This window comes from Oncorhynchus mykiss, chromosome 29 (assembly GCF_057628025.1).
Source record: "Oncorhynchus mykiss isolate SJ-2025 chromosome 29, ASM5762802v1, whole genome shotgun sequence".
NCBI classification, from domain to species: domain Eukaryota; kingdom Metazoa; phylum Chordata; class Actinopteri; order Salmoniformes; family Salmonidae; genus Oncorhynchus; species Oncorhynchus mykiss.
Window position 1 is genome coordinate 33,302,952 of NC_143050.1, and position 25,112 is coordinate 33,328,063.

General features: G+C 41.8%; 1 protein-coding gene across 1 annotated transcript; it reads right to left on the bottom strand.

The window, feature by feature from the left end:
• Window positions 1-1,595: 1,595 nt before the first annotated feature.
• On the bottom strand, window positions 1,596-24,400 carry LOC110509696 (interleukin-6 receptor subunit beta). The gene is made up of 16 exons (XM_021590738.3): window positions 24,070-24,400; window positions 23,654-23,707; window positions 18,520-18,576; window positions 18,287-18,410; window positions 17,976-18,136; window positions 17,654-17,799; window positions 16,410-16,551; window positions 16,186-16,268; window positions 15,806-16,010; window positions 7,855-8,034; window positions 7,532-7,663; window positions 7,099-7,260; window positions 6,564-6,707; window positions 6,369-6,462; window positions 6,162-6,243; window positions 1,596-6,036 (listed from the first exon to the last, which is right to left on the bottom strand). Exons 1-16 carry the CDS (start codon window positions 24,107-24,109, stop codon window positions 5,593-5,595), a joined length of 2,250 nt encoding a protein of 749 aa, XP_021446413.3. The 5' UTR covers window positions 24,110-24,400; the 3' UTR covers window positions 1,596-5,592.
• Window positions 24,401-25,112: the final 712 nt, after the last annotated feature.

Sequence of the window (25,112 nt, forward strand, 5' to 3'; positions counted from 1 at the left end):
GAGGATTTTAATCACAGTAGAAACATTGCTGGCGCAATACCTTTTTTTTTATCATGACTCCTGCTATTTCTAATTCTGTGTAACACACAATTTGGTGCTTTTCTTGGCCAGGGCCCATTTGAAAAATCTCAATATGACTTTCTGACAGTGCCTTTAGAAAGTATTCATACCCCTTGACTCATTCCACATTTTGTTGTGTTAGTCTGAATTCAAAATGGAATCAATAGATTTTTTTTCTAACCCATCTACACACAATACCCCATAAACACAGTGAAAACATGTTTTTTTTTTTTTTTTTACGAGAAATATCTCATAAACATACAGTACCAGTCAAAAAAAAGTTTGGCCACACCTAGTCATTCAAGGGTTTTTCTTTATTTTCACTATTTTCTACATTGTACTATGAAATAACACATATTATAGAATCATGTAGTAACCAAAAATGTGTTAAACAAATCCAAATATATTTTAGATTAGTAGCTACCCTTTGTCTTGATGACAGCTTTGCACACTCTTGGCATTCTCTCAATCAGCTTCACCTGGAATGTTTTTCCAACAGTCTAGAAGGAGTTCCCACATATGCTGAGCACTTGTTGGCTGCTTTTCCTTCACTGCGGTCCAACTCATCCCAAACTATCTCAATTGGGTTGAGGTCAGGTGATTGTGGAGGCCAGGTCATCTGGTGCAGCACTCCATCACTTTCCTTCTTGGAACCAAATATCTCAAATTTGGATTAATCAAACCAAAGGACAGATTTCCATTGGTCTAGTGTCCAATGCACGTGTTTCTTGGCGCAAGCAAGTTTCTTCTTCTTATTGGTATCCTTTAGTAGTGGTTTCTTTGCAGCAATTCGACCACGAAGACCTGATTCACACAGTCTCCTCTGAACAATTTATGTTGAGATTTGTCTGTTACTTGAACTCTGAAGCATTTATTTGGGCTGAAATCTGAGGTGTAGTTAACTCTAATGAACTTGTCCTCTGCAGCAGAGGTAACTCTGGGTCTCTCTTTCCTGTGGCGGTTCTCATGAGAGCCAGTTTCATCATAGAGCTTGACGGTTTTTGCGACTGTACTTGAAGTAACTTTAAAAGTTCTTGAAATGTTACGGATTGACTGACCTTCATGTCTTAAAGTAATGATGGAGTTCCAATTGGCTTTTCTTATTTGAGCTGTTCTTGCCATAATTTTGACTTTTGCCAAATAGGGCTTCTTCTGTATACCACCCCTACCTTGTCACAACACAACTGATTGGCTCAAAGTAAGAAGGAAAGAAATTACACAAATTAATTTTTACCAAGGCACACCTGTTAATTGAAATGCATTCCAGGTGCCTATCTCATGAAGCTGGTTGAGAGAATGCCAAGAGTGTGCAAAGCTGTCATAACACTTTTTTTGGTTACTACATGATTCCATATGTGTTATTTCATAGTTTTGAAGTCTTAACTATTATTCTACAATGTAGAAAATAGTAAAAAATAAAGAACAACCCTTGAATGAGTAGGTGTGTCCAAACTTTTGACTAGTACTGTAACTATTCACCCCCCTGAGTCAATACTATGTAGAAGCACCTTTGGCAAAGATTACACCTGTGAGTCTTTCTGGGTAACTCTCTTAGAGCTTTTCACACCGGGAGTGTGCAACATTTGCCCATTTATTAATTTCAAAATTCTTCAACCTCTGTCAAATAGGTTGTTGATCATTGCGAGACAACCATTTCAGGTCTTGCCATCGATATTCTAATAGATAGATCTCTTTCCAAAATCATGGGAATTAAAAGGGAGTTGATCCCTCCTTTGCTGCTATAACAGCCTGCACTCTTCTAGGAAGGATTTCCACTAGATGTTGGAACATTGCTGTAAGAACTTGCTTCTATTCAGCCACGAGCATTAGTGAGGTCGGGCACTGATTTTGGGCGATTAGGCCTGGCTCGCAGTCGGCGTTCCAATTCATCCAAAAGGTGTTTGATGGGGTTGAGGTCAGGGCTCTGTGCAGGCCTGTCAAGTTAAGTTCTTTCACACCGATCTCGACAGACCATTTCTGTATGGACCTTGCTTTGTGCATATGGGCATTGTCATGCTGAAACTGGAAAGGGCCTTCCCCAAACTGTTGCCACAAAGTTGGAAGCACAGAAGCATCTAGAATGTCATTGTATGCTGTTGCATTAAGATTTCCCTTCACTGGAACTAAGGGGCCTAGCCCGAACCATGAAAAACAACCCCAGACCATTATTCCTCCTCCACTAAACTTTACAGCTGGCACTATGGATTCGGGCAGGTAGCATTCTACTGGCATCCGCCTAACCCAGATTTGTCTGTCGGACTGCCAGATGGTGAAGCGGAATTCGTCACTCCAGAGAATGCGTTTCCACTGCTCCAGAGTCCAAAGGCGGCAAGCTTTTCACCACTCCAGCCGACGTGCTCTGCGGCTGCTCGGACATGGAAACCCATTTCATGAAGCTCTCGACAAACAGTTGTTGTGCTGACGTTGCCTCCAGAGGCAGTTTGGAACTCGTAAGTGAGTGTTGCAACCGAGGAAGTACATATATTTTTTGTTGTTGTTGTACTTTTACCCCCTTTTTCTCCCCAATTTGTTGGTATCCAATTGGTAGTTATAGTCTTGTCCCATCATTGCAACTCCCCTACGGACTCGGGAGAGGCAAAGGCCAAGAGCCATGCATCCTCCAAAACACGACCCTGCAAGCCGGACTGCCTCTTGACACACCATTCACTTAACCCGGAAGCCAGCCGCACCAACGTATCAGAGGAAACACTGTCCAGCTGGCGACCGGAGTCAGCTTGTAGGGACCTGGCCCAACACAAGGGGTCGTTAGAGCGCGATGGGACAAGGAAATCCCTGCCGGCCAAACCCTCCCCTAACCCGGGTACGCTGGGCCAATTGTGTACCGCCTCACGGGCCTCCTGGTCGGCTGTAACACCGCCTGGGATCGAACCCGGGTCTGTAGTGACACCTCAAGCACTGCAGTACCTTAGACTCAACTCAGACTCAGATTACAGCTGTAAGTCGCTTGGGGTATGTCTCTATCAGTTTTGCACATCGAGAGACTGACATTTTTTCCCATTCCTCCTTGCAAAACAGCTCGAGCTCAGTGAGGTTGGATAGAGAGCATTTGTGAACAGCAGTTTTCAGGTCTTTCCACAGATTCTCGATTGGATTCAGGTCTGGACTTTGACTTGGCCATTCTAACACCTGGATATGTTTATTTTTGAACCATTCCATTGTAGATTTTGCTTTATGTTTTGGATCATTGTCTTGTTGGAAGACAAATCTCCGTCCCAGTCTCAGGTCTTTTGCAGACTCCATCAGGTTTTCTTCCAGAATGGTCCTGTATTTGGCTCCATCCATCTTCCCATCAATTTTAACCATCTTCCCTGTCCCTGCTGAAGAAAAGCAGGCCCAAACCATGATGCTGCCACCACCATGTTTGACAGTGGGGATGGTGTGTTCAGCTGTGTTGCTTTTACGCCAAACATAACGTTTTGCATTGTTGCCAAAAAGTTCAATTTTGGTTACATCTGACCAGAGCACCTCCTTCCACATGTTTGGTGTGTCTCCCAGGTGGCTTGTGGCAAACTTTAAACAACACTTTTTATGGATATCTTTAAGAAATGGCTTTCTTGCCACTCTTCCATAAAGGCCAGATTTGTGCAATATACGACTGATTGTTGTCCTATGGACAGAGTCTCCCACCTCAGCTGTAGATCTCTGCAGTTCATCCAGAGTGATCATGGGCCTCTTGGCTGCATCTCTGATCAGTCTTCTCCTTGTATGAACTGAAAGTTTAGAGGGACGGCCAGGTCTTGGTAGATTTGCAGTGGTCTGATACTCCTTCCATTTCAATATTATCGCTTGCACAGTGCTCCTTGGGATGTTTAAAGCTTGGGAAATCTTTTTGTATCCAAATCCGGCTTTAAACTTCTTCACAACAGTATCTCGGACCTGCCTGGTGTGTTCCTTGTTCTTCATGATGCTCTTTGTGCTTTTAACGGAGCTCTGAGACTATCACAGTGCAGGTGCATTTATACAGAGACTTGATTACACACAGGTGGATTGTATTTATCATCATTAGTCATTTAGGTCAACATTGGATTATTCAGAGATCCTCACTGAACTTCTGGAGAGAGTTTGCTGCACTGAAAGTAAAGGGGCTGAATAATTTTGCACGCCAAATTTTTCCGTTTTTGATTTGTTAAAAAAGTTTGAAATATCCAATAAATGTCGTTCCACTTCATGATTGTGTCCCACTTGTTGTTGATTCTTCACAAAAAAATACAGTTTTATATCTTTATGTTTGAAGCCTGAAATGTGGCAAGAGGTCGCAAAGTTCAAGGGGGCCGAATACTTTCGCAAGGCACTGTACCTGTCAGCAACGGGTGTGGCTGAAATGACAAATCACGTTAATTTGAAGGGGTGTCCACATACATTTGTATATATAGTGTATCTACAGGTAACTGCCAAAATGAAGTAAATGAGAGATTCAACGTATATTGAAAGCTGGTGCTTCCTCACAGGTGTGGATTCTGACTTAATTAAGCAATTAACATCCTATCATGCTTCGGGTCATGTATAAAATGTCCAGTTGGCCATAATTTTGGCTACCATGGCTAGAAGACAAGATCTCAGTGACTTTGTAAGAGGGGTCTCAAAGGAGCATAGGGTGTTTTAAAGGGTGTGTCCCCAGATCTCAACCCAAGTAAACACTTATGGAAGTCTCAGCAGCGGTGTCTGAGACATCGTTTTCCTCCATCAAGAAAACACCAAAACAGGTCCACTATGCCAGTTTACATAAACAGAGAATAAAATGGTTTCTAATCCATGATTTCATTTAAAACCATTAAAAAGTCCCATTCATATAAAGAGCAGTCAATCAACGCCACTCTTGTGCAATGTCTGCTTCTTGGACAATCCCTCAACACACTATCTTGTGGCTACCACATAGCAGCTATCAATACATGTATTGACAGGATAACAGCTTGAGTTTGTTATGAGTTCCCCTACATCATTAAACGTTTTCTCATTCCAGAGTTATGACAATCCCATCGTGTTGAGAGCGCTAAATCCGTCTGAGAATATCACAGTGAGATGAATCCACAATGGATGGCCTCGCTAGACTGTCCACTGTTCATTTGCCATCTCCCAAGCTGGGCTCAGGGGAAGAGATAATCAATTCATTGTTTGAATAGGCCAGAAATGTGACACCTCACTGCCTATGCAAATGTGGGTCTGAAACCTGACACTTCAAGTCAGCTCTGCTTAGAGAGTGGATACGGAGAGCAGGCAGATGAGGCTTTTTGGCATTATAGGTCACGGGACCCTACGGCGTTAACAGAGCGCTTTTTACACCAACATGTCAGTCGGAACCAGTCCAGAACCGCTCAAACACCTAAGAATATGCTGGTTAACAGGGTGACACTGATGGCAGCCGGTGGCTCTGTTACATAGAGAAAGGCCTAGAATGGTTGCACAGCATCTCAGTGAGAAAAGCAGATTCTAGAATCTACAGTAAACATTCTCAAAGAACCACCTTAGTGTTCAGAGATGGACTGGTGCTGCGTTGTGTCTGGTGGATGTAATCTAACTCTGGCCTGGCTTGACTGATCTGGCTTGACTGATCTGGCTTGACTGATCCTGGGATTCCAATGATGACGACGTATTGGTTGGAACACAGTGTGGCATAGCCTGTTGGAAGAGTTCCATGGTGGTGTAATCACTTAGAAAGGCCAACGGGTGGCACTGGTGGGCCACCGTACTGATGAGGACAGGGTCTGTCTGTCTCATGTCTGTGGGAATAGATGTAATGGTGTCAGAAGTTGGATCTTGAGCTCTGTCTGTGGCTATGGTTGACAGAGAAGGCCCTTGGCTCTCCCCATGGTCTGTGTTGAGGTGTAGACATGAGTCAGCATTGCGATGGAGGTTGCCAACGGGAGACATTTCTTCTCTTCCATTGACAATGTGTAGACTGTTGGAGTCCCCCTCCTCTTCTTTCAACATCTGTCGGTTGATGAGCTCCAGGAGTTCCTATGAGAATCAGTCAATTTTTATTGTCCCGGAGGCGGAAGAAAACCAACAGCAACAGGGCATGATCTGAGACATGCTGTAAAAATGCTATGAAACTCTCCTGCATCATTATAGCATTTTCTTACCAGATCGCAGACCCCATCTATTTTCTGGATGGCATTGCTGTTACCTGGATTGGGGATATTTGGCCAAAGTAGTTTCTTTGCTCTGAAAATACAACACGTTGACATGTAATTAATTCCATCACTTGAATTTCACTGGACAACAGTTAAGAACAAAGCAAAACGAATAGATATAAATACACCTTTGACCTAGAAACATGACGACTGTACCTTTTTAACAACTGAGAGCCGAGATGAACCACCAGTAAGAGTAAAGTTACTCCAACAATGGCCCCCGCTATCACACCACCCACAGTCAGGGATGCTGGGGAGGGACAGAAGACAGTACTGGTCTGCCATTCAAAATGTGGGATATCAGAGATGTTAATTGCAATATAACCACTGTTGATAGATCAACAAGCAAACCTTCAGGTTTGGTTTCAAAGTATGCAGCTGAGCTTCTCACTCCCATTCCTGCACCAGTGAAGGCAGACAACTGGACCCGGTACACAGTACTGCTCTGTAGGTCTACCAACTCATAGCTGGTTGAACCAGCATCCACAGTGATGTCTGTTGCAGCGAGAACACCAATAGTTAAAGTCAGTGACACATTCAGAATAAGAAGTAGTAACCTCACAAGAAAGGAAAGGAAGTTAACACTTCAACAACGCTTCTCGTTTTAAACTCTAGCCTTTCGGGAACTAGACGTGGTGGTAAGAATATCTGTTAGTGTGCAGGAAGGCTTAACTTAAAAAAAAAAAAAAGAAGTGTACATATTTATCAGATATTAGTCACAAACTATGAAACAGTCTACGTGTGACATGGAAAAGACAGTAGGAGAAGTCGCACGCTGCTCACATTCTACTGTATGAATACTCACTCACTGCACGTCTCTTGGGCCAACATCATCTTGGCACCTGTTTGTGAGCATCCAAATAAAGACCTCATCAATTAATCTTACTTGGTTCAGTATCTGTCCAGTCCTGCAGCCTCTCTGTGTAATGGAGGAAGTAGCCCAGCAGGAAACCTCTATTGTCCTCCTCGGGGACAGCCGTCCACTCCAGCACCATGGAACTCTGGCTAACATTACTGCTGCTGATGTTCCCTGGGGCACTGATGGGGGCTGAGAGGAAAAGACACTGAATCTTATTGCAATGCATTGATGACTAATTGGTAGGGTTGTTTGATTTAGACATACAGGTGCTAAGGTGTAATGTACTTATACTGCAACCAGCTTGTAAGTATATGAAGTGGCTCCCTGTGTCTGCGCTTATGGTATGTGTTTGTGTGACGATGAGATGCGACTTGTGTTCTACTCCAGCACTGGTTTCATCTAGTACAACCCCAAGGAAATGTTAAGTGTGGCCTTAAAATCAGTTTAATTTTAGACTCACATCCTTCAGTGAAGAAGGACTGGATGCTCCCATAGGTGCTCTCGCTGTTATTGATGAACTTCAGGTTGCAGGGTTCTTTATGTGGCCTTGTGTGCAGAGTGAAAGTGTACTTCTTATACAGCTCTAATGGCTCTATAATTCAAAAAGCAACAAGAGTGGTTTTAAATGGGGAAACATTTTTCATCAGGACAAGCTGGGGGTAGGCGGCTTAAATCTGTCAAACATATGCAATGTGTAGTTCTGGTTATAATAATATGCTGTGTCTGGATATGTGAATCCACTGTTGCTTTCATGTTAACGCAGGAGAGAGGTATGTACCCTACCCTCCAAGTGTATGACTTCATAGTTGTTCTCATCCTCATAGAAGGACTTGTGAGCAGCTTTCTCTCCTCTCCTCCACCACTCCACTGAGAAGCAGGAGTAGGTTTTGATCAGGTCATCCACCCAGGAGACAGTGAAGGACGTGTTGCCATTGAATGTCACATTCAGCCTCCCATATAAGTCTGTAGAGACAAGCCAAACAACACGTCAAGGTCCTTTCTCCTGCATCCGAGATGTCTTTGAGATGTCCCACTTCAACAGGCTGATTTCAAGCACTGTTAAAATAGAAAGACTCGAAACCCCATCATTGTGTCATGAAACCATGAAAAGTAGTGCACCTAAGCTGAGATGTGGTGTTTCATCATCAAGCGCTATGAAAAACTAGCTTTCATGAGGAGCGCCACAAGAAAGGAAAGGAAGACCCAAACTATTAGAGATCCTAGTCTCATAAATTGCAGCACAAATAAATGCTTCACAGAGTTCAAGTAACAGACACATCTCAACACCAACTGTTCAGAGGAGACTACATGAGTCAGGCCTCATGGTCGAATTGCTGCAAAGAAACCGCTACTAAAGGACACCAATAATAAGAAGAGACTTGCTTGGCCCAAGAAACACGTGCAATCGACATTAGACTGGTGGAAATCTGTCCTTTGGTCTGATGAGTCCAAATTTGAGATTTTTGGTTCCAACCGCCGTGTCTTTGTGAGACGCAGAGTAGGTGAACGGATGATGTCAGCATGTGTGGTTCTCACTGTGAAGCATTAAGGAAGAAATTCCACAAATTAACTTTTAACAAGGCGCGCACATGTTAATTGAAATGCATTCCAGGTGATTACGTCATGAAGCTGGTTGAGAGAATGCCAAGAGTGTGCAAAGCTATCATCAAGGCAAAGGGTGGCTATTTTGAAGAATCTGAAATATTAAATATATTTTGATTTGTTCAACACTTTTTTGGTTACTACATGATTCCATATGTGTTATTTAATAGTTTTGATGTCGTCACTATTATTCTACAATGTAGAAAATAGTAAAAATAAAGAAAAACCCTTGAATGAGTAGGTGTGTCCAAACGTTTGACTGGTACTGTATTTGGAGACTTAAGTGCCAAAAATAAATACATTTTAGGGGTGACTATCTATTGTTCCATGTAGTGAATCTGTTATTCAATGCGTTTGTATGGGCTCGTAGCAATAACGGCAAATACAATTTTTTATCAACATTTTTGGGAGATACTTCAAGGGGTCTTAAAATTCTAAATCAAGTTGCAAAATGATCCTTAGTTTGACCTTCAGTTCCATGTAGCTTAGTAGAACCTTTTTTTTGAGAGTCTTGTGAACCATTGTTGGTGTTTCAGTGCATGTAGAAGGCAACATCAAAACACAAATGGCAGACTGCGTCTCTCTTATACAATCACATGGTTTTCAAATGCCAATTCTTTATACTGTAAATATTGATTGGTGATGATTTTCAGACAATATTTTAATTGACCCTTTTGGTCCCGCTTTAAATGATGTTCAGCTTATTAAGGCTTCATTAAGCGTTCATAAGCAGCACGTTAAATATGTTACAAAGCACCTATAACCGTATGTCATGCTTTATAAAGGGTTCATACATGTGGCATGACTGTGACAATCACCAATGCCATATGTGACATAATCCACTATGTTGAATATGATATAGACATGTGCTTTATAATGGGTGACATGTTGTGCTGAAGGATGGCACACGTTCTAAAGTGATGTCATGTTAGTCACATAACACCTAATCTTGTTCCCAGACACTTCTGCCCCAAATGGTCTGGTGGACCAACACATTAAACTAGGCCTTCATTAGTTAAGGTTAGGTTTAAAATACATTTTAAGAAGATACGGGTTTAGCCATTCTCTGGTCACTCCCACAAGGGCCACTTTGAATGGTTGATGTTCCAGGCTTATATGTGCAGTGTGTGCAATAGTCTGGGGACGACGTTACACCAAGGAACAATTACCTTAATGAAAGCCCCCTAACGAAATTGAATGTGTCTTTCTTCTGGAACCAAGTTACATGTTCGTCCAATACACAAACATGCACACAACAAAATCAAATCAAACTTTGTCACATGCGCCGAATACAACAAGAGTAGACTTCACTGTGAAATGCGTACTTACAAGCCCTTAACCAACAGTGCAGTTCAAGAAGAATTAAGAAAACATTTACCAACTAAACTAAAGTAAAAAAAAAAATGTAAAGGCTAAAATAATAGTATAATAAAAAGTAACACAATAACAATACAATAACGAGGCTGTATACAGGGGGTACCGGTACCGAGTCAGTGTCCGGGGATACAGGTTAGAGGCAATTTGTACAAGTTGGTAGAGGTGAAGTGACTATGTATAGATAATAAACAGCGAGTAGCAGCAGTGTACAAAACAAATGGAGGAGGGGGGGGTCAATGTAATAGTCCGGTGGCCATTTGATTAATTGTTCAGCAGTCTTATGGCTTGGGGGTAGAAGCTGTTAAGGAGCATTTAGGTCCTAGAATTGGCACTCCGCTACCATTTGCCGTGTGGTAGCAGATTAAACAGTCTATGACTTGGATGCCTGGAGTCTGACAGTTTTATGGGCTCTACTCTGACACCGCCTATTTTATAGGTTCTGGATGACAGGAAGCTTGGCCCCAGTGATGTACTGGGCCATACACACTACCCTCTGTAGCGCATTACGGTCAGATGCCGAGCAGTTTCCATACCAGACGGTGATGTAACCGGTCACGATGCTCTCGATGGTGCAGCTGTAGAAAGTTTTGAGGATCTGAGGACCCACGCCAAATATTTTCAGTCTCCTGAGGGAAACGTATCGCATGACGTCGTACTTAATTTAAAGTCCGACTCCTTTAGTCATTCATAGCACATACATAGATGCCTTGTATCATATGACGCTGTACCTACTATAAAGTCAGACACATTTGGTCATAATCATAACGCATACATAAAGGATTAATGATGTAAACACACATGTATTAACACTTAGGGAATTATCACTAACAACCAAAACAAATAAATGTTAAAGACCTGTTTAAACCATACATTTCCTTTTATTTGTAATTTTTTTAAACAATACAAATAAATGAAGTTTCAAAAAGTCCAGCAATTACATTGAACATTACACAGGGCTGTGAATAGTGTAGCTTGTCCCTGAGCTGGCAGACGAATGGTTCTTGCCTATCTTCCTGCTGGAGGTACTGCATGTTGGTTCCAACCTTAAAAGTAACAATAAAGAAAGTTAGCAGTTCTGTTAGGAAATGCCTTTGTCACACCATCTGAATAAAGTCATTTCTGTGCTGCGCCAGAAACTCTAATGGGATGATGGGAAACTCCATTCAATTCGTATTATTATTTTCCTCTTTCATTTACAAATCGCACGACTTGACTATGAGATGTGGTTGTATCTAGGGGGATTTGTATTTCGCTGAGCCTGCTCGCTAGCAAAATCTTGGCTAACTATCAATTGCTGTGAAGTCACCGAAATAACGATTGAGGTAGCTACAGTATGCAATCTAATTCAACACTGAACTACAACAAACAAATTTAAATTACAATAAATAAAAGGCTAACTTACTTGTTTTTTTGCTGTCCAATGGTAGCACAAGTGGGTCTTTGATTTGCGAACTCATCACATGATCTGCTTCTCGTCAGCAACACTACAAAAGTACTTCTGGGTCATGGAATTTCTGAAATATTCTAAATAAAAGTCCCCCACGTAACAGTAGAAAAGTGACCGCGAAATGCTTACTTACAAGCCCTTAAATAACAATGCAGTTTCAAGAAAATATTTACTAAATAAACTAAAGTAAAAAATGTTGCACAATAAAATAACAATAGCGAGGCTACATATCCCCTATATGTAGCCTCGCTATTGTTATTTTATTTTACCGTTACCGAGTCAATGTGTGGGGGTACAGGTTAGTCGAGGTAATTGAGGTAATTTGTACATGTAGGTAGGGGTAAAGTGACCCTGCATAGATCATAAACAGAGAGTAGCAGCAGTGTAAAAACATTCATCACAAAACCAACTGACATTGACAACTACTTTAATGATTTCTTTAATTGTGAAGATTAGCAAACTGAGGCATGACATGTCAGCAACAAACGCTGACACTACACATCCAAGTATATCTGACCAAATTATGAAAGACAAGCATTGAAATTTTGAGTTGAGTAAAGTGATTGTGAAAGAGGTGAACAAATGATTGTTGTCTATCAACATTGACAAGCCATTAGGGTCTGACAACTTGGATGGAAAATTACTTAGGACATAGCAGATGATATTTCCACTCTTATTTGCCATATTTTCAATTTAAGCCTCCTAGAAAGTGTGTTCCAGGTTTGGAGGGAAGCAAAAGTCATTCCGCTACCTAAGCCCCCTTTACTGGCTCAAATACCAATTAGCCTGCTGCCAACCCTTAGTAAACTTTGGGGAAAAATTGTGTTTGACCAGATACAATGCTATTTTACCATAAACAAATTGACAACAAACTTTCAGCATGCTTATACGGAAGAACATTCAACAAGCACAGCACTTACACAAATAGACTGATGATTGCCTGAGAGAAATTGATGATAAAAATATTGTGGGGGCTATTTTGTTTGACTTCAGTGCAGCTTTTGACATTATAGTCTGCTGCCGGAAAAACATATGTTTTCGTTATTTAATGGAAGCCTCTCCAACATAATCCAGGTTGAATCAGGAACTCCCCAGGGCAGCTGTCTAGGCCCTTTACTTTTAAAAATCTTTACTAATGACATGCCACTGGCTTTGAGTAAGGCCAGTGTGTCTGTGTATACAGAGGACTCAACACTATACACGTCAGCTACTACAGCGACTGAACTGACCAACACTTAACAAAGAGCTGCAGTTAGTTTCAAGTGGGTGGCAAGGAATAAGTTAGTCCTAAATATTTCTAAAACTAAAAGTGTTGTATTTGGGACAAATCATTCACTAAGCCTTAAACTTAAACATTGTAAGAAATAATGTGGAAATTGAGGAAATAATGTGGAAATTGAGCAAGTTGAGGTGACTAAACTACTTGGAGTAACCCTGGATTGTACTGTCATGGTCAAAACATATTGATACAACAGTAGCTAAGATGGGGAGAAGTCTGTCCATAATAAAGCGCTACTCTACATTCTTAACAACACTATCAACAAGGCAGGTCCTACAGGCCCTAGGTTTGTCGCACCTGGACTACTGTTCAGTCATGTGGTTAGGTGCCACAAAAAGGGAAAAAGAGGTCTCTTCAGTCTCCAAGTTCAGAACAGACTATGGGAGGCACACAGTACTACATAAAGCCATGACTACATGGAACTCAGTAACTGATTCCACATCAAGTAACTGATGCAAGCAATTAAATTCAATTTAAAAGACAGTTACATATGCACCTTATATAACATAGACTGTGAAGTAACACAAACCAGGCACAGACACATGCGTACACACACACGGATTTTGTACTGTAGATATGTGGAAGTGGTGGAGTAGGGGCCTGAGGGCACACAGTGTGTTGTGAAAGTATGGTAATGTTTTTACAATTGTATAAACTGTCTTAATTTTGCTGGACCCCAGGAAGAGTAGCTACTTCCTTGGAATATGGAATACATATAGACTTACACGGAACCCAAACCGGCTGTGCACGTGCGCCATCGTGCGCTATCGTGCATACATTTATTTTGTCCCCCTACACCAAACACGATCACGACACGCAGGTTAAAATATCAAAACAAACTCTGAGCCAATGACATTAATTTGGGGACAGGTCAAAAAGCATTAATAATGTATGGCAATTTAGCTAGTTAGCTTGCACTTGCTAACTAATTTGTCCTATATAGCAAGCTTGATGTTGCTAGCTAATTTGTCCTGGGATATAAACATTGAGTTGTTATTTTACCTGAAATGCACAAGGTCCTCTACTCCGACAATTAATCCACACAACTGAATAATTTCTAGTCCTCTCTCCTCCTTCTAGGCTTTTTCATCTTTGAACTTATATGGTGATTGGCATCTACACTTTCATAGTATTACCACGACAACTGGCAAAACATTACGTCTTTCAATCACCCACATGGATATAACCAATGAGGAGATGGCACGTGGGTACCACGAGAGGCAGGACTTGCAGTGCGATCTGTTTCAGAAATAGGAACGACTTCTATTTTAGCCCATGGCAATGCAGACGCTCGTTGGCGTGCGCGAGCAGTGTGGGTGCAATAATTGAATAACATGGATTTCTACATTTATTTTGCGACATGAGCTGTCTGGTCAGCCTATAAGAGCAATAACTATTCTGGGTGCTACAGTAAAAGTTTTGTAAGGAATACTCAGTAGGGTCAGTAGAATGTATATATGGTATCATTTCATGGGGCTCCAAATAATACATGTTGCTGGCCTTTTACTCCACCCATTTCATTGGAGGCCGAATCACATCACATGTGCGCTGACTACACTAGTCATCCTTGGTTTATGCATTGTTGTGAACACATACAATCCTATTTTGTTTTATGTAGTGCTTATGAAGGCTTATGAAGGCTTTATGAAACCTTTATAAGTGGCACGTCATTTAAAGTGGGATCAAAATGAATACTTTTCCTAGGGCACTAATTATAGGCTACAGTTGCCAGGCCCATTGTGAAATTATAAATGATGTTACATTCATAGTGTTTAGGGCTATGTAAGTTATAGCAAGGATAACATGAGGTAACATGTATAAAGTATGCCTTTATGTGAGAAGATTGATGTGAACCCAGGTCTCCTGCTTATCAAAACACTCCCTTAGTCTACTCAGCCAGTCTGCAGGACTAAACTGTTCTGCTGAACCACCCTTGTTACATTCAGCACATGGGGTACCCAATTCAGACTTGAGATAAGTAGACTTAGCATGGACTCAATAAAACATGGACTTAAGTCAAAACATGTTTAAGTCCATGTTAAATCAACTCAAATCTCAAGTCTGAATAGGAATTCTGTAAGATGGCAAATTGATCTGGAATTTGTCACACTCAACCACACAGCAACTTACCGTGTGAGGAATTTGGGCCCCCATATCAGAAGACAAATGTTTAGATTATTAAAGGCCAAATGTGAACTTCAAACACTGTGCTGCCCTACTGTTTAGAATTCCCCCAGTCTGGGAAATGGATTTGGAGGGAGGGGACTCAAGTCAGGTGTGCCATCTAGCAAACTCTATGGTCAAGTATTAAAAACAAGCAAGTTTGTGTACGCCACCACTGTATTCAGGTCCTTCACGAACTCAGGAAAGAACACACCAAACGTTCAGGTAAAACTCTCCAAAACAATCCAAGAAAGTATGTGGCAATGGCAACAGAAAAGGAATTCACTCAACTAGACTCCCATTTACATTGTTTGGATTCAAAACACCATAATACAAAACACCATGCTTAGGAGCTTTGGAGAGAGGAAATTACTCCAAAAAAAAGAAGGGTTCTAATTATGCACTAAACGGGACTCGAAACACCATAATAGTGTTGTCAACCTTTTACGCGTTAGTCTGTTGCAAGGTGTTGCACAATTCTTGATTAAGTGGTGTTGCAACACACCGTGTCATGGTTCCGAACACTTTAGGGTGAATGGTTAAGTACATGTTAAATATGTCTCATAACCCCTTACACCCATGCGCTTCAAAACTCCAGCGAAGTTAAGGTTTCGTCTCAACACTGGGGGGGCAGCTCAGTTGCCTCTAGTTTTAATGTTACAAAACACATCATTTTAACAGTGTACTGTTAAGCAGGAGAGCAACTAGTAATTCATTTCCGATGCAAAAACTGAACTTAACTAATAATACTTCAGGCAAAAATAGTTAATAAATCCTAACATGGCCTGAGTGTATGATCCCGATATTGGAGGGTAATGGTAGATAACGGTAGCTATATAACGGTAGGTAACGGTAGCTATTTCTACCTTTGTCGTCCAGTGGAGGTATAGTTCTTTGTGCTGCAGGTGAGTTCCCCGCCTTGTTGAAGGCTGTGATAGTGAGGTGGTAGGCTGAGTGAGACAGGGCCAGTCGGAGTAGGGTCCTGCTGGTGTTGAAGGCCTCAATGGGGTCCTCTCCTGAGGCCTTCCCCACTGTCACACTGTAGCCCTCCGCTAACTCACTGGCTGCAAACTGGAATGCAAATTGTCGGTGCAAGGTTACAGGCCTACCCATAGATTTATACAACATGTGTCACGTATAGTGTAGTGCAATAAACTATTGTATTACTTTATACCTACAGCTGTTGTAGATATTGTGTTTATGAAGCATGCAGGTTAACTAACAAACATAGTACTGTATAAGTTACCTTCCATTTTATGATCACTAATCTACTTCCTTTGGTTTGTGGAAAATCTTCTACCATCTCAATGACAGGCTTATCAGTAAGTTCTAAAAAAGATTGAACGAAACGACACGTTGTTTTTCGATGTTGAACGTCAGTAGATCAGTAGAGTAGAGAATTGATTGACTATTTTTGGTAAGACCATTGAAGATTTCTAAATTGCAGCTTTAGGTCAAAGGTAAACTCACCAGGTGGAACAGTGAAATTCTTGCTCCAGGGGCACTGGGTACATTTGTTGTTGGCCACACACTGTATTTGCACCACATAGGACAGTGAGGAGTTAAGATTACCCAGAGAGCACCTATTGCTATCCTTGGATTGCACTGGTGGCTATAGAGAACACAAATGAGAGGTTAGGTCAGTATACCTTAAGAGAAAAAAAACTGTGTAAAGTTGTATATCCTACAAGGTCTTCTCCAGTCTTGGAAAACTAGGTTAGATTTCCCGGACACAGATTAGGCCTAATCCTGGATTGAAGTGAATTTTCAATGAAGATTCTCCAATGACTAGGCTTAATCTGTGTTCAGGACTAGTCTTATTTTGTGACCGGTGAACTGGCCCCAAGAGTTTCACTATTCATGCCAGTTTGTTTCAAGTCTATAATCTATTTTATAACGGCCAAAATCAAGGAAACACCAACATTAAGTGTCTTAATAGGGCATTGGGCCACCACGAGCCAGATCAGCTTCAATGCACCTTGGCATAGATTCCATTAGTCTCTGGAACTCTATTGGAGAGATGCGACACAATTCTTCCATGGGAAATTCCATAATTTGGTGTTTTGTTGATGGTGGTGGAAAATGCTGTCTCAGGTGCCCATAAGGGTTCAATTGGGTTTCGATCTGGTGGCTGAGACACACACACACACACATGCTTGAATGATTGTTTTTCTATCCTTGTGGGAACCAAACAATTTATTCTCATTCAAAATCCTATTTTTACTAACCCTAACCCCTAACTCTTAACCCTAACCCCTAACTCTTAACCCTAACCCCTAACTCTAATTATAATCATAACTATAACTCTAAACCTAACCACTAAGCCTAAAATAGCCTTTTTCCTTTTGGGGACTGGCGAAATGTCCCCGCTTGTCCAAATTTTCATTGTTTTATTATCCTTGTGATGTCTTCTGGTCCCCAGAATGGTAGTAAAACCAAAAGTGCACACACACATCATTTAAACCCCCTATGATCCTTTGAAGTCCCCTTTTCAAAGTCTTCTTCTAGCCATGGTAGCCAAAATAATGGGCAACTGGGATACTTGTATACATGACTCAAAGCATGATGGGATGTTAATTGCTTAATAAACTCAGGAACCACAAGTGTGTGGTTGCCCAGTTACTCAAGTGTTTGCTTTATTTTGCCAATTACCTGCATCTCTTTATGAGCTGCATGTAGCCAGTACCTTTCAGATCTGACTTTTTAAAGCCCACCTCTTTCCATGACTGGCTCTTCAGGTCCTTGTACCTCACAGAGTACAGCGCAATATGTTTGTTCTCCTCCTTCCTCCAGGAGGCCTGGATATCCAGCTGTCTTGAATGGCGATTTAAGTCGACGTTAGATGGAGGGCCGCATCGAACTGCAATGTTAAGACAACATAGGCTAATGTGATAACGTATCATTGTTATACTCTATTTTGATTCAGCAATAGATAAAAAGGACTGGTCACATCTTATGCTTGCTGTAAACCCATAGGCCATCCTTCTGTCACATAATGGAAGGGAATAGATGCATAGATGATTAACATAAACAGACCCAATTGTTGAGGTGAACCTCTGAAAACGTCCTTTGTGCAGCTCTTCGGATCACTCTCGTCAAACACCTGAGCCGTCATGTTGCGTTTTTTTGACAGATTATTGAAAGTCTGAGATGTACCTGATATGTTTGCATACATTTTGCAATGGTGAATCATTTTCCTGTGAAGAATATCAAATGGAATAGGATTTAGTATTTTATTATTTATTTTATGTATATGTTTTGCTATTTTGTCTAGTCTACAATGATACAATACAACCGTAGAGAGACATTAAATTACTGTGCTATTGAATTCTGTTGATACTACTTACTGTTCTATAATGAGTGTGTATCTGTGTGTTTGGTAGACAAGATGCTTTCTAGGTGTCCACACACATTCCCAGCCATTCCTACTTAAGCCCATAGGTACAAAGCAAACTAATTCACGGACTCCCTCTGAAAAGAAAGGTTGAAAAGAGCAACTAGATTGTCACAATAAAGATTTATCAACCCTCTCAACTGTATCTGAACAAAATCTTAGTGGTTGGAATGGTTATGTCATTACCTTGGGATGTGACACAGTGTCCGTAATATGAAGAGATATTCTTGGACCCACAGGACACTGAAATGTACAGTATTGTCAATACATCATGTATCAAAAGATTTAATGATGTGACACCATAAATAAACAGAAGAAATAACAGATATTATGTCAAAATATAAAGTAAACATTTTCCAAGACCCTGTAAGGGGAATTTTTATGTTTGTGCTATTCTTATGACTAATTACTGTGTTCTATTCATGTGCTGTTCTATAAAGCAATATCTGTGTTCATGCAAGTGGCTGACTGTACAAATCACAACTATCAGTAGCTGCAATTTGGCAGTACGCCCAGACTTTGTTTTGAGAACAAACGAAAGATATCTCAGTTTCAAGATCTTGGCTTCGAGAGGAGAAACCTTGTGAGGTGTTGGTCTGTCAAATGTTATGAAACAGTATTGGTCGGTCACATGAATAGAACAAACCGGTAATGATGAATTAATTATGCAAATATAAGTTCTGTGTATAGCCGTATATAAAACAACTGTTGGGACTGCACTGGCAGAGGTTTCTGACAGACGTCTACTGTGGTGCATTGAGTTGGTTGGAACCTCTCCAGCGCACTGACAAATAAACAAAAATGAATTTAAGATTGACTTTGAGTGTCCCTGTGTAAGAATTTCCATGACAACTCTCTTTAGATACTAGGTACGCTGTATATGGTGATGCAATAACTACTTTGTACAAAGGAAACAGTGTTACCGTAACAGAAATACATATAAATCGTGTTGTGCTTTTACCATAGTTTCCAGACAACACTTACAGGAACATGGGTCCACACCCATGTCCTTTGGGTGCCTACTCTAATGCCAACAATAAGATCAGCTTTGTTGCAGAAATCATGCAAGAGGGTGATGGGTCAACTAAAACTAGTGTTGGGTAAGCTACTTTCAAATCATAGTTTACCAAACTAAATTCAGCGAAAAAATAAACGTCCTCTCACTGTCAACTGCGTTTATTTTCAGCAAACGTAACGTGTAAGTATTTGTAGTAGAATCTCAATTCAACGGCTCAGACACAAGAGGCATGTGGCAGGGTCTACAGTCAATCACGGACTACAGGAAGAAATCCAGCCCAGTCACGGACCAGGATGTCCTGCTCCCAGGCAGACTAAATAACTTTTTTGCCCGCTTTGAGGACAATACAGCGCCACTGACACGGCCTGCAACGAAAACATGCGGTCTCTCCTTCACTGCAGCCGAGGTGAGTAAGACATTTAAACGTGTTAACCCTCGCAAGGCTGCAGGCCCAGACGGCATCCCCAGCCGCGCCCTCAGAGCATGCGCAGACCAGCTGGCCGGTGTGTTTACGGACATATTCAATCAATCCCTATACCAGTCTGCTGTTCCCACATGCTTCAAGAGGGCCACCATTGTTCCTGTTCCCAAGAAAGCTAAGGTAACTGAGCTAAACGACTACCGCCCCGTAGCACTCACTTCCGTCATCATGAAGTGCTTTGAGAGACTAGTCAAGGACCATATCACCTCCACCCTACCTGACACCCTAGACCCACTCCAATTTGCTTACCGCCCAAATAGGTCCACAGACGATGCAATCTCAACCACACTGCACACCGCCCTAACCCATCTGGACAAGAGGAATACCTATGTGAGAATGCTGTTCATTGACTACAGCTCGGCATTCAACACCATGGGTCTCGACCCCGCCCTGTGCAACTGGGTACTGGACTTCCTGACGGGCCGCCCCCAGGTGGTGAGGGTAGGCAACAACATCTCCTCCCCGCTGATCCTCAACACTGGGGCCCCACAAGGGTGCGTTCTGAGCCCTCTCCTGTACTCCCTGTTCACCCACGACTGCGTGGCCACGCACGCCTCCAACTCAATCATCAAGTTTGCGGACGACACAACAGTGGTAGGCTTGATTACCAACAACGACGAGACGGCCTACAGGGAGGAGGTGAGGGCCCTCGGAGTGTGGTGTCAGGAAAATAACCTCACACTCAACGTCAACAAAACTAAGGAGATGATTGTGGACTTCAGGAAACAGCAGAGGGAACACCCCCCTATCCACATCGATGGAACAGTAGTGGAGAGGGTAGCAAGTTTTAAGTTCCTCGGCATACACATCACAGACAAACTGAATTGGTCCACTCACACAGACAGCATTGTGAAGAAGGCGCAGCAGCGCCTCTTCAACCTCAGGAGGCTGAAGAAATTCGGCTTGTCACCAAAAGCACTCACAAACTTCTACAGATGCACAATCGAGAGCATCCTGGCGGGCTGTATCACCGCCTGGTACGGCAACTGCTCCGCCCTCAACCGTAAGGCTCTCCAGAGGGTGGTGAGGTCTGCACAACGCATCACCGGGGGCAAACTACCTGCCCTCCAGGACACCTACACCACCCGATGTCACAGGAAGGCCATAAAGATCATCAAGGACATCAACCACCCGAGCCACTGCCTGTTCACCCCGCTATCATCCAGAAGGCGAGGTCAGTACAGGTGCATCAAAGCTGGGACCGAGAGACTGAAAAACAGCTTCTATCTCAAGGCCATCAGACTGTTAAACAGCCACCACTAACATTGAGTGGCTGCTGCCAACACACTGACACTGACTCAACTCCAGCCACTTTAATAATGGGAATTGATGGGAAATGATGTAAATATATCACTAGCCACTTTAAACAATGCTACCTTATATAATGTTACTTACCCTACATTATTCATCTCATATGCATACGTATATACTGTACTCTATATCATCGACTGTATCCTTATGTAATACATGTATCACTAGCCACTTTAAACTATGCCACTTTGTTTACATACTCATCTCATTTGTACATACTGTACTCGATACCATCTACTGTATCTTGCCTATGCTGCTCTGTACCATCACTCATTCATATATCCTTATGTACATATTCTTTATCCCCTTACACTGTGTACAAGACAGTAGTTTTGGAATTGTTAGTTAGATTACTTGTTGGTTATTACTGCATTGTCGGAACTAGAAGCACAAGCATTTCGCTACACTCGCATTAACATCTGCTAACCATGTGTATGTGACAAATAAAATTTGATTTGATTTGATGAACGTAACAAGATTCAACAACTGAGACAAACTGAAGTTTGAAGTTCCACAGACATGGGACTAACAGAAATGGAATAATGTGTCCCTGAACAAAGGGGGGGGGGGGGGGGGGCGCAATCAACAGTAACAGTCAATGCAGCTAGTGGCCACACCAGATACTAAGTACTGCGGTGCACCTCCTCATGGACTGCACCAGATTTTCCAGTTCTTGCTGTGAGATGTTACCCCACTCTTCCACCAAGGCACCTGCAAGTTCCCAGACATTTCTGAGGGGAATGGCCCTAGCCCTCACCATCTGATCCAACAGGTCCCAGACGTGCTCAATGGGATTGAGATCCGGGCTCTTCGCTGGCCATGGCAGAACACTGCCATGTCTTGCAGGAAATCATGCACCGAATGAGCAGTATGGTGGAGGGTCATGCCAGGATGAGCCTGCAGGAAGGGTACCACATGAGGGAGGAGGATGTCTTGCCTGCAATGACAACAAGCTCAGTCCGATGATGCTGTGACACACTGCCCCAGACCATGACGGACCCTCCACCTCCAAATCGATCCCGCTCCAGAGTACAGGCCTCGGTGTAACGCTCATTCCTTCAATGATAAACACAAATCTGACCATCACCCCTGGTGAGACAAAACCACGACTCGTCAGTGAAGACCACTTTTGCCAGTCGTCTGGTCCAGCGATGGTGGGTTTGTGCCCATAGGCGACGTTGTTGCCGGTGATGTCTGGTGAGGACCTGCCTTACAACAAGCCGAAAAGCCCTCAGTCCAGCCTCTCTCAGCCTATTGCGGACAGTCTGAGCACTGATGGAGGGATTGTGCGTTCCTGGTGTAACTCGGGCAGTTGTTGTTGCCATCCTGTACCTGCCCCGCATGTGTGATGTTCGGATGTACCGATCCTGTGCAAGTGTTGTTACACGTGCTCTGCCACTGTGAGAATGATCAGCTGTCCATACTATCTCCCTGTAGCATTGACTTAGGTGTCTCACAGTAAGGCATTGCAATTTATTGCCCTGGCCACATCTGCAGTCCTCATGCCTCCTTGCAGCATGCCTAAGGCATGTTCACGCAGATGATCAGGGACCCTGGCCATCTTTCTTTTGGTGTTTTTCAAAGTCAGTAGAAAGGCCTCTTTAGTGTCCTAAGTTTTCATAACTGTGACCTTAATTGCCTACCTGTTAACGACCATTCCACAGGTGCATGTTCATTAATTGTTTATGGTTCATTGAACAAGCATGGGAAACAGTGTTTAAACCCTTTACAATGAAGATCTGTGAAGTTATTTGGATTTTTACTAATTATCTTTGAAAGACAGGGTCCTGAAAAGGGACGTTTCTTTTTTTGCTGAGTTTAATAATTACTTCACACTTGAAGTTAAGCTACACTAAAGCTACCCTTAAGATAAACATAGTTTACTTAACTAAAGATACTTTCAAATAATAGTACGCTACTTCGGGAAAAATTATATCTAAATCTACAATGTCATAGAATACAAATTGCAAGAACAGATTACTCTGGGGTCAAGTGATAACTCAGTATGTTGTTTAGCCTATTAGTAAAGACAAAAACTATGTGTCAAGTGAGAATTAAGCAGGTCTGATGCCGAAAAACAAAGAAAATGATTGCCTATTTCACCCAGATTTTCTTCTCTTTTTGCAAAATAGCAATAGGTAGTTCCAGTAGTTAGCTGCACCGCTACATGGCACAAAAGTAATGAACTACTGAAAACACTGCCAGGTTTTTAGTTTAGTTCATTTAGCACCAAGCTACTGCAAAATGCATTATAATTACTATTTGAACTTCATATAGTTCACTACTCCACAAAACTGATTAAAACACATTTCTTACTTTTAACGTTACCCCCCCAAAAAACACTGGACCTACATATGTGTGTATGTACACACACACACATATATATATATATATATATATATATATGTATATATGCACTATGTCACTATATATGCATGCCTTTGCATTTATGTTTTGTTTTAAACAGTGTTTTGTCTGGAAGACATTATTTAAGAATAGTTCAAACATACCTGGAGAAACTTGGAGAGGGGAACAGAGTGTGGTAAAATATTCAAAGAGAACACCTAAAAAAAAGGGACAGCAGTAATCAAGACAGCAGTAACCAAGACAGCAGTAACCAAGACAGCAGTAACCAAGACAGCAGTAACCAAGACAGCAGTAACAGATAATCGAAGATCGTCATCATTCCTGGGACACCTGCTTACTCAAAATTAGATATACTGAGTGGAGGAGTCTAGAATGAGGAAATAGTTCAAAAGACAACCTCATTGACATACAGTAGATTGGGGAATGGAGGATGGGATACACCGTGTGCTGGAAATGTAGATTTCTTAGATGTAGTCTTTAGACTTTTACAGAATTCATGTGGAGATCTTTAAATTTTCTGTAAAATGTTCTAACACAAAATGAGAAGAAAAGTACTTACCAAAGAGTAAGTAGGGCAGAGGTTTGTGCAGAAAATGCATTGTTGGTCTTTGTGTCTCATAGAATAGAGCTCCAAGTCACAGCATCACATTCATAGCCATATTTGATGTCTGACTGGTTTTGTGTCTGACAGCCAAGAAGGTCTGTGTGGTGTTGAAGTGGCTTGATGAGCAGTAGCTAACCATTCATGTGTGCTCACCACCCACATGCGCAAGCCCACAGAAAGAGAGCAAGAGAGAGAAAAAAATGAAAATCTATCTGGATGAGTTGACTTCTCTTTTCTATTCAGAACAAATGACTGGTATGAACTGAGTGTTACTCAGACAAAGAAATAGCCCAAGTTTCAGCTATTTCAGGATTTCTAACAAGTTCTCTCTCTGCTTTCAAGGAATTGTATTCGCAATTCTCTGAAAAACAACAAATACCCACTAAGAACACAACACAGACCTTTGCACAGACCTTTGTAGGGGCAAGTGCTTAAAGTGAACAAAAAAAAAGTTTAACTCAAATTGCTTACAGTCAATTATCTACTACTCACTTCGCCAAATTTCTCTCTCTCTCTCTCTCTCTCTCTCTATATATATATATATATATATATATATATATATATATATATATAGATATATATATATATACACACTGCTCAAAAAAATAAAGGGAACACTAAAATAACACATCCTAGATCTGAATGAATGAAATATTCTTATGAAATACTTTTTTCTTTACATAGTTGAATGTGCTGACAACAAAATCACACATTATCAATGGAAATCAAATTTATCAACCCATGGAGGTCTGGATTTGGAGTCACACTCAAAATTAAAGTGGAAAACCACACTACAGGCTGATCCAACTTTGATGTAATGTCCTTAAAACAAGTCAAAATGAGGCTCAGTAGTGTGTGTGGCCTCCACGTGCCTGTATGACCTCCCTACAACGTCTGGGCATGCTCCTGATGAGGTGGCGGATGGTCTCCTGAGGGATCTCCTCCCAGACCTGGACTAAAGCATCCGCCAACTCCTGGACAGTTTGTGGTGCAACGTG

Bases quoted from the DNA above. Each gene is read 5' to 3' on its own strand.
- LOC110509696 (XM_021590738.3), bottom strand. From the start codon at position 24,109: ATGCATTTTCTGCACAAACCTCTGCCCTACTTACTCTTTG. The intron at 18,577-23,653 runs GTATGTTTGAAC...TGTACATTTCAG, and splicing joins CCCTCTCCAAGTTTCTCCAG to TGTCCTGTGGGTCCAAGAAT. The intron at 18,411-18,519 runs GTAATGACATAA...CTTTCTTTTCAG, and splicing joins ACACTGTGTCACATCCCAAG to AGGGAGTCCGTGAATTAGTT.